This window comes from Borostomias antarcticus (genome assembly GCF_949987555.1).
Source record: "Borostomias antarcticus genome assembly, chromosome: 21".
Taxonomy (NCBI): Eukaryota; Metazoa; Chordata; class Actinopteri; order Stomiiformes; family Stomiidae; genus Borostomias; species Borostomias antarcticus.
In genome coordinates this window covers 12,633,322-12,645,821 of record NC_140254.1, presented here as the reverse complement: position 1 = coordinate 12,645,821, position 12,500 = coordinate 12,633,322, and the positions used below count along the sequence as shown (strand labels likewise).

Sequence of the window (12,500 nt, the reverse complement as noted above, 5' to 3'; positions counted from 1 at the left end):
AGACAGGGAGAGAACAGAGAGAACAAAGAAAGAACAGAGAAATAACAGAACAGAGAACAGAGAGAGAGAACAGAGGGAGAACAGGGAGAACAGAGAAAGAACAGAGAGAGAGAACAGAGGGAGAGAACAGAGAGAGAACAGAGAGAGAGAACAGAGGGAGAACAGGGAAAACAGAGAGAGAGAACAGAGGGAGAACAGGGAGAACAGAGAAAGAACAGAGAGAGGGAACAGAGAAAGAGAACAGTCTCGCAGAGAGATAGAGAGAAGCAGAGAGAGGGACGTCCCCATTTCCTTTCAACAGAGATTAATAATCAAAAGGTAATTTATTGTCCTAAAGAGAAATGTTTCTTGCACACGTATTACAGTAATAACTATACAGTATAGCATATTACAGTAATAACACATAGCATATGAAACCAAATACATAAAAGGATATATATATTCTACACAGAGATACAGTTTGGCCTGGTGTTTTAAATTACACCACAGTACACCCAGGCCCCTGGTAAATTAGGATGCTTAGATGGAGGACAGTTAGTGTGTGTGTGTGTGTGTGTGTGTGTGTGTGTGTGTGTGTGTGTGTGTGTGTGTGTCTGTGTGTGTTCCAGACTCACCCTGCTGGACATTCAGGGCTGGTGATCTCCTCACAGTCTTCAGCCACCCATGACGTTTCCCCTGTCAGAGATCAGTGAGCACGTCAACACGTTTTAGGGGGCCAAGCACGAATGTGCGAGGCACCTTATTGTTACTGGTAATGTTCCTATTATTCATCTGCCATGGAAGTCTATGTCAGCACCTGTAATGGATTGATCGCTTTTTATGAAACGTATGCACAATGGTAGAGGATCATGCGAAGAGGCCATGGAACAAGTCATGCATCAATTGGCCAAAGGGGGGTGCTATAGCAATGTTTTTCTTCTGCGCTAGCCTCGTTCAGACCATCCTGATCTCGTGAGCTCATGTTGTTTCTCCGTGTGAAACAAACCATCTTGCGCAGATCAGGTTACTCCTGCGCAGGGGCACAGCTAATAAAAAAAGGAGGATAGATTTTATATCCACCTAAAATACTAGGCTTATGTATGAAATGAAAAAGACTAAAACCAAGGACATTTTCTCAATAATTTTAGTTTATTTTAGTTAGTTTTGTAAATACACAATACAGTTTTAGTTAGTTATCGTTTTTTTTGTAAAGCCTAGTTTTAATTTTTATTCCAGTGAAAAGTAAACAGACCACTATGTGCTAAGGAAAATAGCTGAGGGCGTGGCTTTTCACATACAGTAGAGGTGTCTGACTTCTGAACGGTTTGACTGGACACCACAAAACTGTAGCGATATCACCATCCATAAATGGAGGCTAACTCTCCATTATTGGCCCGATCAAACCAAATGGGGGCACTAGAGAGCTCATTTCCTGGTTAGACCTAACCGCCATGACGATTTTTCCGAAACTTGGTACACTGGTACAAGGGCATGCCTATTGGTCACTGGTGAAATATGAAGCTGATTGGCCACATCTACACAAACGATTGCTGTAGTGCACCCTGTGGCCAAATGTGGTTCATAATTCTTGTATGAGTAGGTCATGGAATGCTCTACAACTGACTTATTGGACACGCAGTTGACAGATTCAATTTTGATGTTGATATAAGCATTTTTGTGCAATGCCAGCCCATTGTGCTTTCATTGTATTTTCATTGACATTTTCAATGGCCACATAGCTGAAATTTGGCTATGGCGTGTTTGACTTGTTACCTTTGATGCGTTTGTTGTATTTGGCCCCTGTTATTGTAGCCTGGCCAACACCTACTGTCATTCAACATCCCTGTGCTGTGATTCACATGGGTCTTATCAACAAGGATAGTAGCCAGGCTAGTAAGAGAAAGATATCCTCACCGGCTCGTCAGCCCTACCTCTGCCAGGCTGGTAGCCAGGCTAGTCAGCCCTACCTCTGCCAGGCTGGTAGCCAGGCTAGTCAGCCCTACCTCTGCCAGGCTGGTAGCCAGGCTCATCAGCCCTACCTCTGCAGAGGGCCTTGTAGTTGGTGCAGCAGTCCCCTCTCTCCAGGCAGTCGTCGGAGCAGTGGCAGGCATGGTTGTCATTTCGGATCTCCCCACAGCGGTCCTCTCTGCACTCAAATCCCCCAGCTACCGCAGAACCAGGAACACACACACACATCAGGCCGTACACTCAGACCCCCCAGCTACAGTAACACCAGGAACACACACACACATCCGTCAGTGACGCCCAGTGAAGAATGCATACTAACGCCTGTGCACAACAAACACTCAGCTGAAAGTGGCATTGTGTATCATCGGTTAAGTAACTGGGAAACGTCTTGTATTTCTCAACAGGAGCTGGTATCACAGTATTTAACTATAGTCAAATTCCTAGTATGTAGGTACCATATACATATACATAAAACGGATCTTGAATCTATTGCATTTCAGGGAGGTCATTAAAGTAATATACCTATAATACAAACTGTATTCATGTATCATAAAAGCTGTAATAATGTATTAACTAGAGCAATAATAATATAACACCATATGAGTCTGTGTTAAAGTGAGGCAGTAGAGTGAGGAGTGAGAATGTCCACAGACCTGTCTTCAGGCAGTGCTCGTCGAAGTCAGAGCAGCAGCTGTAGTATGTTTTACACAAGTTGTCACATCTGCATCCTGGGGGCTCGGCCTCATCCAGCTCAAAACATCTGCCCTTACAGGACCCCGCCGAGCTTACCCACAGCGAGTCGGAGATAACCGCTGGGACCACAACAACAACAACAACATCAGAACCGCAACAGGCTAACACTTTGAGCGTCCTGAGAATAAAATTCATGCAGCTCTGAAAACACTGCAAATGTAGGTTCCGTCTTTAAAATATCGAGCTGCAACAACATCAGAGTCACAAACAGAGAATCCAGCATTGTGAAAAGAGGGAATTCAACACGTTATGACATCATCACCACTGGCCACCAGGCATTTTAAAGCAGCTACAAGGAGTTTTTCAGTTTGTGTTGATTTTAGCGGCACCTGTGGACAAAAGCGGTAGAGTTATCTCATTAAGACGACTGCATTTCCCATGAGCACCACTTCCTGTCATAATATAATTCGTTTTGGAAGCCAGCAGAAAGATGAGATCATCCTGCTGATACTCACAAATCAGTCTGGATTAGTCTGGGGCCTGTCTCATTCGCAGTTGTTTCGCCGGTCTAGAGCGGAAGCGCGATGACGCATCGCATAATCTTCCGGTCTGGACCGGAAGAAGAACAGTTGTTGTAATGTTTTTACTGTAGGCTGCACATGGTGAAGTTTCGAGTAGATAACATTCGCGATGGCATCACCAGGCATAACACCGACGAAAATTGTAAAAGAAGATGCGAAGAGAACTACCGGTTAAGGAAAAATTAAGCAAGCGGAAGTAGGAGACGGGCTCTACAGGCTCGGGCCGGATGATGGGGCGGGCTTAAGGCAGTGAAGTAAATAGACACCAGGCTCTTCTCCCCGAGGACAGACTGGTGACGCAAAGCTAGTCTGGATACTCTTGGTAGAGAAAATTTTGAGCCCGATTGGAAAACAATCTTGCCAATCAGTGTTGGTTCTGAGGAATTTGAAATACAAGCAGCTACGCTGGGCAGGTTTATGACAGCGAGGAGCGGTTGAATTTAGCGCGTGATAGATCTTTTCATATTTTTTCAGATGGTTCATGCAATCATCTGCCAAGTAGTTTTGAACGTGCCTGCCCGTTTCTAAACAGTTTCCAACAGAGTTTTAAAATGGTTATGCGAAACAAAAAGACGTTACTTGTCAGGAAAAATAACGACAATGTAAATAAATCGTTTTGTCTTTTCTAGTTGACCAGGCCAGCCGAGCAGATATGTATAGAATAGAGGGTTTTCACAGCCGGCCATGTTGGAGGTTTAAGCTTAGGTTTAGCAGGTGTAAGCTCAGGTTAAGGCTAACAACTAGATAGATAGGTCGATAAATAGGTCTATCTACCTGTCTATTGATCTATCTAGCTAGCTAGCTATCTACATTCAGTAGCTTCAACCTCCAATATGGCAAACTGATAACGGGCCGTGAAAACCCTCTATACACAGAAACAGCCAATATTCTTGCTGATGGCTGCATTTGCTAATGTAGGTAATGTAGAGGCATCAGGTAGAGGCTGTTTTATGACCAGTCAAAAACTCCTTGTAGTTGCTTTAAATGAGAATAAAGGTATACCATTGAGGTTAAAAGGGGGGTCTCACCTTTGGGTGCAGGGGGAGGAGACTCGGCTCCTTCTCCAGGCCGGCTAGCTTGGAAGACATACCCATAACAGACACCAGGACCAGACAGAAGCACCACAACAACCGTTACCTGGAGATGGACAGGTGCAAGTCACTCACCAGCTGCTCACACAGTAATCATGCAACACTGAACTTCAATTCAACTGAATTCATATCAAATTCATTTCAATATCTTTATTGTCACATATGTTCATGTTAGTTCTGATGAGCTGGTACTGATTCAGTCCTGTAGTGTTGTAGTCATCCTACATCTACTATATGCACACAACATCACCTGGAACAAGTGTGACCTGTAAAAGTCAATTATAGTTACTTAAGTCAGATAAGTAATAATAATAATAATTATTATTATTATTATAATTATTGTTATTATTATTAGCCTATACATTGTATCTATATAGGGCTTTGCAGTAACAACATTGCAAAATTGCTTTATTGTAAATTATAAACAAAAAAACAAAAACAAATAAAAGACAAACAAATAATATAACAGAGATGACAACTTGCAATGCTCCCTTGCTGGAAAAAAAAGGCGTTTAATATGTTAGATGTGGGACATAATGACAATGAGTCAGGGGGGAGAACAGTGATGTCAGCCTAGCGGCTGTGCTGTTCGGTCCACATGTCAGCCGAGCTGCTGCGCTGTTTGCTTTGGACCAGGAGGCCCCGTTCATATGAGAGATAATGTTCTTCTTATTGTTACTCATGTGTAATGGCCTTCAGTGAATAATGTGAAAGCCAAGGGCATAATTCAGGCAGGACACAAACGGACTGCTTGGACTTGTCAGGTTAGACGTGGGCTACCCGCCTATCTGCCGATTAGAGGTTTAGGATTCGTTAGATTAAAAACAGAATTGAAAAAACAAAGCATAATTTCCCAATTAGTAGTCAGTCTCTCCATACTCATATGAATTAAACACGCAACTAAAGTGGAAATGTGAAGAGTCAATAAATATGATCAATATCAAAAGCAGAACTGTAGAACTTCAGGGCAGTGAAAAGCATATTATTCATAAGAGCATTATTGACAAACTATCCGGAACTATCATTCGGAAGTAATCATTCGTCCGTTTTATTTTATTTGATGGCAGTGATGTCGAAAATTGAACGTTACTGTTGAATGTTGACTTTAAAAAGTGTCGATGCAACTCAAAGTGCAGTCCCTTCCGACACAGATCGATAGGCCTGCCTGACTTCTGCAAGTGTGCATTATTTTGCTGCGTCGAATCAGAAATAAAAAGACAAGAAATCGCTTGGGGAACAAATTGTGTCATTTAAATACAGCAATAATGCAAAAATCTTACCGTACCAAAGTTCCCTGCAACATGTTTCAAGTAGCGTGTCCTCTATACAGCATTCCCACAAAAAAGCACACAAATTCTGGCTAACGTCCACTTGGGCTCCGACCGCTGTGAATCGATGGCCGGGGCGCGGGTGAGCGGCTCTGCTCTGCGGGGTTGTTTGCTTGCTCAACTCGCCGTGTGCTGCCGGCCAATGCGGATGAAGTAACAGCGGCAGCTGCGCTCTGGTAGGCCTACGACACTGCTACTGGCAGATGTCCCCTTCAACATAGTAGGCTAAACTCAGCGCTCAACTGCGGGATCACGCCTCACTGCCCAACTGTCATTTCAACGTTGATTCACAGGTGATTCATAATAACTAGGTGAATCAACTTTGGATTAGGTTTTGATTTTGAAAGGTGAATTAACATTGATATCGCGACGTTGTTCAAACATATTAATCTTCAACATGGGTGAATTAAGGTCTTACAATCAACGTTGCATCACTGTTGAATGTGTTGAATTTGAAAGGTGACTCAACTTTGAAATCCCAACTTTGTTTCAACGCTTACTTTTCAACATGGGTGAATTAAGGTCTTTGAGTCAACGTTGCATCACTGTTGATATTGCAACTTTGTTTAGACTTCTTACTTTTCAATCAATGCATGTAGCCACGGAGAACAAAGGCGTGAACTTTTTACAATTTTATTTTACATTAGAATCAAGATGCACATGTAGGCCTACAACAGCTGTGAATGGGGTTGCAACGACTGTGCAAATAGCAACAACATCAATCCAACAATAATGTGAAAAAATAAGTGTTTGTAGCACTGGCATGCACACACACAAACACATTTTGTGACAGCCTTCTATACAGCAATGCTACAGAAAAAGGCATTCACAGTCAATCTGCCGGCTGGTAACAGCTTTTAGCTTTCATACAACCTCTGCAGCGCAATACGACCCAGGATGTAGCCTATGTTAAAACTCGAAAGCAAAACCAACTCAGCTAGCAAGATAAACAATATAGTAAGCTTACAATCTCAAAGTTGGACAACAAGGGAATGACTGCTCAACTTGTATATATGTAGATACTAGCTACGTCCAGCTAATGCAAGACAAACATTACACACGATAGACCGCACAAACATTTCCAAAGAAACTACGGTATCCATAATAGGACATCCTCAGATGTCCACGAAAGGAAATTCGAATCTGATTCTTTGTGCAAGTGCAAAATAAGGATTTGTGGACAATAAAATTAATTTATTGCAAAGATATATAGGCTAAAGCAAAACCTTTGTCGGGCCACTTTTTACCCATATTGTGCATTAAAGGGCTATAAGGCAGGTTGAAGACATCATGTTGATGTTGATCAATGTTGATTTATAAGTATTTTATCAACCTTTTTCAACCATTGAGCATCCAATGTTCTTTCAAGGTTGAAACGACGACATTAATCCAACTATTATTTCAACGTTGAAGGTCGGTCGTGTGCCAGCTGGGTGCACTCCCAAGCACAACAAGGGTCTGCAGCCTGCGCAATGACCCAGCGAGAGGGGGAGAGAGAGAGAGAGAGAGAGAGAGAGAGAGAGAGAGAGAGAAAGGGACTCAGAGGGGCTAGGGTTTATGCAACTTTCTTAGCTGTGACAACCTTAAGATTTCACTGCCAAGTTGGATGAAAACATGGAGGACATGCCTGTGGAGGGCTAGGGGCTGGGACTATGGCTGGGGGCTGAGACCAGGGCTGGGACTATGGCTGGGGCTGGGACTATGGCTGGGGCTGGGACTATGGCTGGGGGCTGAGACCAGGGCTGGGACTATGGCTGGGGCTGGGACTATGGCTGGGGGCTGGGACTATGGCTGGGACTATGGCTGGGGCTGGAACTATGGCTGGGGCTGGGACTATGGCTGGGGGCTGGGACTATGGCTGGGGCTGGGACTATGGCTGGGGGCTGGGACTATGGCTGGGGGCTGGGACTATGGCTGGGGGCTGGGACCAGGGCTGGGACTATGGCTGGGGGCTTGGACTATGGCAGGAGATGAGGCTAGGGCTGGGGGCTGGGACTATGGCAGGGGGCTGAGGCTAGGGCTGGGGCTAGGGGCTGGCATGACCCCCAGAGTGCTCCCTGGGTTTTCTGCATGATCCTCCAAATATGAGCTCATGAAAGACTTGACTTGGAATCTGTCTCTTGTTCTGTTAAAGGGAGAAGACGGAGCGTGCAAAGAGCAATATCTGCCTGAGTGCTGGTTTCCTATGGAACACCCCGCCCCCCATACTGCAGCCTGCTGTGCATCAGTGTTAGCAGTCCACCAGCATGCCTGCCCAGATACAGTAATGCAAAGCAAACCAGATCATGACCTTCATTTCATGTCACAAGGAATCAGAAGGGTTAACAATCCATTTGTTCAGGCATGCATGATCATGGACTCGGTGCAGTTAGCCTACTACAGTACTATGACAAACAACCCGATCTCTCTCTATGGACCAGGCCTGCTCCGGAGCCGACCCAACCGGGCAGATTATCTCTATGGACCAGGCCTGCTCTGGAGCAGACCCAACCGGGTCTCTCTCTATGGACCAGGCCTGCTCCGGAGCCGACCCAATCGGGCAGATTATCTCTCTCTAAGGACCAGGCCTGCTCCGGAGCCGACCCAACCCGGTCTCTCTCTATGGACCAGGCCTGCTCCGGGTCTCTCTCTATGGACCAGGGCTGCTCCGGAGCCGACCCAACCCGATCTCTCTCTATGGACCAGGGCTGCTCCGGAGCCGACCCAACCCGGTCTCTCTCTATGGACCAGGCCTGCTCCGGAGCCGACCCAACCGGGCAGATTATCTTTCTCTATGGACCAGGCCTGCTCCGGAGCAGATTACAGAGTACACTGACGCTCTGTTCTGCCCGCTGTTTGCCGAGTCTCGGGGGAGGTCACGATGCAAAGGGCGCGCGCGGTTACTCAACGCCAGCGACTCTCAAGGCTACAGCTGGAGAGTGGAGGCCACGGCAGCCAATGGGACGTCTCGATGTGTTTGTGCTGGCGTGGGTACAGTCGTTTACTCTAGCTGACTGTGCATGAAATCGTGTCACGGGACGTGACCGGATCAGGAACAGCTGAACATCACATTTTAGACGTTTATCCAAAGCAACTTGCAGTTGTGAGCTAGTGATTTGGGGTTTGACCAATCCAATCACAGATCTGAGATCAGCTCGGGGGAAATCACTTGTCAAGTGGCCGGGCGGTCAGGAGCAGTCACCACTGGCCCTTCTGCCACCCCGCGTGGAGAGCTACGTACGGAGAGGAGTTATGCTTGACCTATCCAGTCACGTTAGATCTGAGCTCAGCTAAAGAATGGGAGGGAGCAGAGGATGTCAGATAACTCTAAAATGGCTTGGTCTAATTCCTGCAAACCAACTCAAGGTCTATATCCCACACACCAAGAGGACGTCCTTCTGTATCCCACACACCAAGAGGACGTCCTTTGGGAAATTTGGACTCAAATGTCTCCAGTAGGGGTATCCCATCACCAGACTGTGGCCCTACACATTATCACCCCCATCACCATCCCTGACTCGGTGTGTGTGTGTGTGTGTGTGTGTGTGTGTGTGTGTGTTTGTGTTTGTGCGTGCATGTGTTTTTGTGTGTATGAGTGTGTGTGCGTGAGTGTGTTTGTGTGTGTGCATGTGTGTGTCAGGAACATCCCATGAAGGGGATCTTCATCAGAGACCATCCAGCTCTGAAGCCCTTGGCCCGGAGCGCTCTCCTAATCTCAGCCTATGAAATATAATTTCTGGGGGAGATGGGGGCGGAGGGGTTTTTAAACAAAAGTGCTTCAGTGTGCAGTCTGGGGCCCTGGTGATGTTGAATGACACAGCATGAGACCGGAGCTTCCGCTGTCCCCCTCGGCCCCTGGCCAGGGATTAGCTGGCACGGCCACGGAACCATCTGATTGGCTCACATGCCGGCGCCGCCCGAGGGCACGCTTACCTTCCTGATCCCCCACACAGGAAGTTGTGCTGAGTCGGATTTCACCTGTCCTGTCCACACCTGCAGATCAGCTTAAAGGGGAAGTCGCTCTAAGAAAGGCCTCATTCACCTCCAGACTCAGGCCGGGACTAACATGACAGCCAGGCTCAGGATTGGACAGATGTTCATTCAGCCCTCAGGCACTGGCTGACTGGCTTTACCCTACGACGGTTCTGAGTGGATGGTCCAGCCAGTTTGGACCAGAAAGGTAAGTCCTGTATTTAAGAGCTTTAAGGGAAGCTTTTAGTGCTTTCATCTTGACTTAAGATCAGACCAGACCTCCGCTGAAGTCTGCACACAACAACAAACAAACAAACAAACAACAAACACACTGGACAACATTCAACTGTGGAGGGAACTGTGTCCCAAGAATGAAACATTTTGATTGTGCTACATTACAAGAAGAAGATTAAGAAGAAACCAATTTACTTGTTAATTAAGCACTCTATCACTAGAACCAAAGGTCTGATAAGTCAACTGGGACATTTTTGGTTGAAAGTAGCCGAATACAACAGCCCCACACTGTACTTTGGACAAAGTTTGTAAATATTTGCCCCACACACAAACACACTGGGATATTCGCTTGTATTTCCATGACCTAGAAATGGCCGTGTGATCCATACAATGTGAAGCATTTCTATCAGCCAACATCAGTGTTTTATGGGTTTGGATGAAGGGTGCCCCCCCTCTTTCCAAACAAATCACCATCTCACTGTCACCCACACAGCATTAGTCAGGCCACTGAGTTAGCAGTTAAAGACAGGGGCGACCGGGAGGTTGGAGGTTCAATCCATGTCTGTGTCCACCCACACAGCCTACAGATTGTTCAGGACAAGGGCAAACACAGCCTTTCAAAATGTAAAACAACAACAGGACTGCCAGGAACACCCGAATTAACAACCTGACCGGACTGGACTGCCAGGAACACTTTTATTGGTTATATTGTATTTTGTATTTGCACTGTATTTTACACTGGCATGTCTTTGCACTGTCCTGTCCTGCACCCTGTCCTATGTCATGTTCATCAGCGCATGCCTTAAACCCTAGTCAAGTTCCTAGTACGTGTGAACCATGTACATGGCGAAATAAATGGATAAACTAGGGATGGAGAAAAGTAGGAATTTTTTATAACACATGAGTAGGTACTCCCTCTATTGGTGAATGGCGGTACTGACGTGGGGATCCTGTTAAAGTGGCCCAATACTTTCTCACCAGTTTTCAGGTCCTGCACTTCCAGGTCATGACCACCAGATGGCAGTGTGTTCTGTGAAATTGCCTGCCTTTGTTTTGGTCGTGCTCGAGTTTTGACTCATTATCTATTGTCTTTGTACATTGAATGGAAAATAAGAAATACAATCTTTATTGTTTATGATTTACAATATCCAGGACAGTTTGGTAGTCATGTGGTTTCCTTGTGTTGCAAACTGGTTCATTGACCGCAATAGTTATAGGAGGGGAGGGCAGTTATTTTTATTTAGTCCAGATCCTTATTGGTTTTCTCATTGGTTTTCTTGGTCTATGGGCCTTTCTTTATGCTAGTGTATGACTACTGTGATATGAGCAGACAACACAGCAACATAAGGATATTTAACGGTCTATTTGACCCCTGACTATTTGACCCCCGACTTGCCATAAGCAGGTAGGAATGTTCATTACCGTCCTTGTCGGGAATGTGCCTTCATCACTGTTTTTTGTGTGGCCAGTGACTCAGAACATCATGTGATGTTGTTGTTGTTGTTTTGGTTGCTGGTCTGATCGTTCCCATTGATCACATTTCTTCCATCTGTGAACAGAGACTAGCCTATAGCAGTCCCTGCATCTCTTTTCTAGTCTACTCATTTGACTAGTGTCAGTCACACCGCTGACCCTTCCACATGGGAGCCCAAACATCTACTGATAGAAAAAATAATGATTTTCTGAGGCTGGGGACATTATTTTGGGCTCTGCAATTGCAAGCAGGGCTACTCATCACATTCACACGAAAGTTGTAATAACTTCTGCTATACGCAAACCCTATCCCACCTCTATCCTCCTGCCCTACTATATACCCCCTCTATCCTCCTGCCCTACAATATACCCCGCTCTATCCTCCTGCCCTACTATATACCCCCCTCTATCCTCCTGCCCTACTATATACCCCCCTCTATCCTCCTGCCCTACTATATACCCCCCTCTATCCTCCTGCCCTACTATACCCACCTTGCACACTACAGTTGCTGAGCCGTGGTGCATGATGGGCTCTCAGGGCCTGTACAGTATTTACAGTACAGTATAAACAGCATCAGAGAAGGAATGCTGATTCAGGGACAGTTGTGTTTTTTGAATAAAATCACGTGGAAATGCAGAGGCCTGAACCTAGATCAATATCCTACTAGGATCCAGACACATGATAAACAGGGTCCTGACCAGTTGTCGAACATAGAAAACTCCACTGTCCCTCCCTCCATCCTCCCTCCATCTCTCCTTCCATCTCTCCTTCCCTCCATCCATTCCTCCCTCCCTCTCTCTTTTCCATTAGAGCGTGATTCCTGCAGCTCTTTGTCCTCTTATCTCCCTCCACCCGATAGCCTGGCAACATGGTGTCCAACTCCCCCCCCACCTCCTCCTCCTCCTCCTCCTCCTCCGTAGGTCAGTCTGTTTGCTTTCTAGTTTAACATTTAACCTCCTAGTCCTGCCTGTAGACCTCATAGACAGAGTGACCGGGGACCACTTTCCTTCCCTGGGCTCCAGACTCCTCACCTCACCTGTTTATCCACATCGCCAGACCCTGTCCCTGAACTCTCCCTGTACCTGATCTCTCCCTGTACCTGTACCCGTACCCGTGCCTGCTGAGTGGACTGAACTGGACTATGGGACCTTGCACAGCTGGTGAGATGAAGCTCTTGTTGTGTACAGTGCTGTATGTAAGC

General features: G+C 46.1%; 2 protein-coding genes across 3 annotated transcripts in view; one reads left to right on the top strand and one right to left on the bottom strand.

The window, feature by feature from the left end:
* The window catches only part of LOC311323231 (autotaxin-like), a 26,646-nt gene extending 20,849 nt beyond the window's left edge, over positions 1–5,797 (bottom strand). The window contains exons 1-5 of one of the 2 annotated variants that reach the window (XM_084455424.1): positions 5,598–5,797; positions 4,250–4,358; positions 2,601–2,759; positions 2,019–2,144; positions 615–675 (exon numbers count right to left, since the gene is read on the bottom strand). In XM_084455424.1, coding sequence (XP_084311550.1) covers positions 615–675; positions 2,019–2,144; positions 2,601–2,759; positions 4,250–4,358; positions 5,598–5,615 — 473 coding nt within the window. In that variant the 5' untranslated portion in view covers positions 5,616–5,797. The remainder of the gene's footprint in view (positions 1–614; positions 676–2,018; positions 2,145–2,600; positions 2,760–4,249; positions 4,359–5,597) is intronic. The other variant, XM_084455423.1, reaches the window with a different exon arrangement.
* A 6,370-nt stretch (positions 5,798–12,167) lies between these two features.
* Positions 12,168–12,500, top strand: part of col14a1b (collagen, type XIV, alpha 1b) — a gene marked incomplete at both ends in the record, with an annotated part of 115,224 nt that continues 114,891 nt past the window's right edge. Inside the window, one exon of the mRNA XM_084454942.1 lies at positions 12,168–12,215. Coding sequence (XP_084311068.1) covers positions 12,168–12,215 — 48 coding nt within the window. The remainder of the gene's footprint in view (positions 12,216–12,500) is intronic.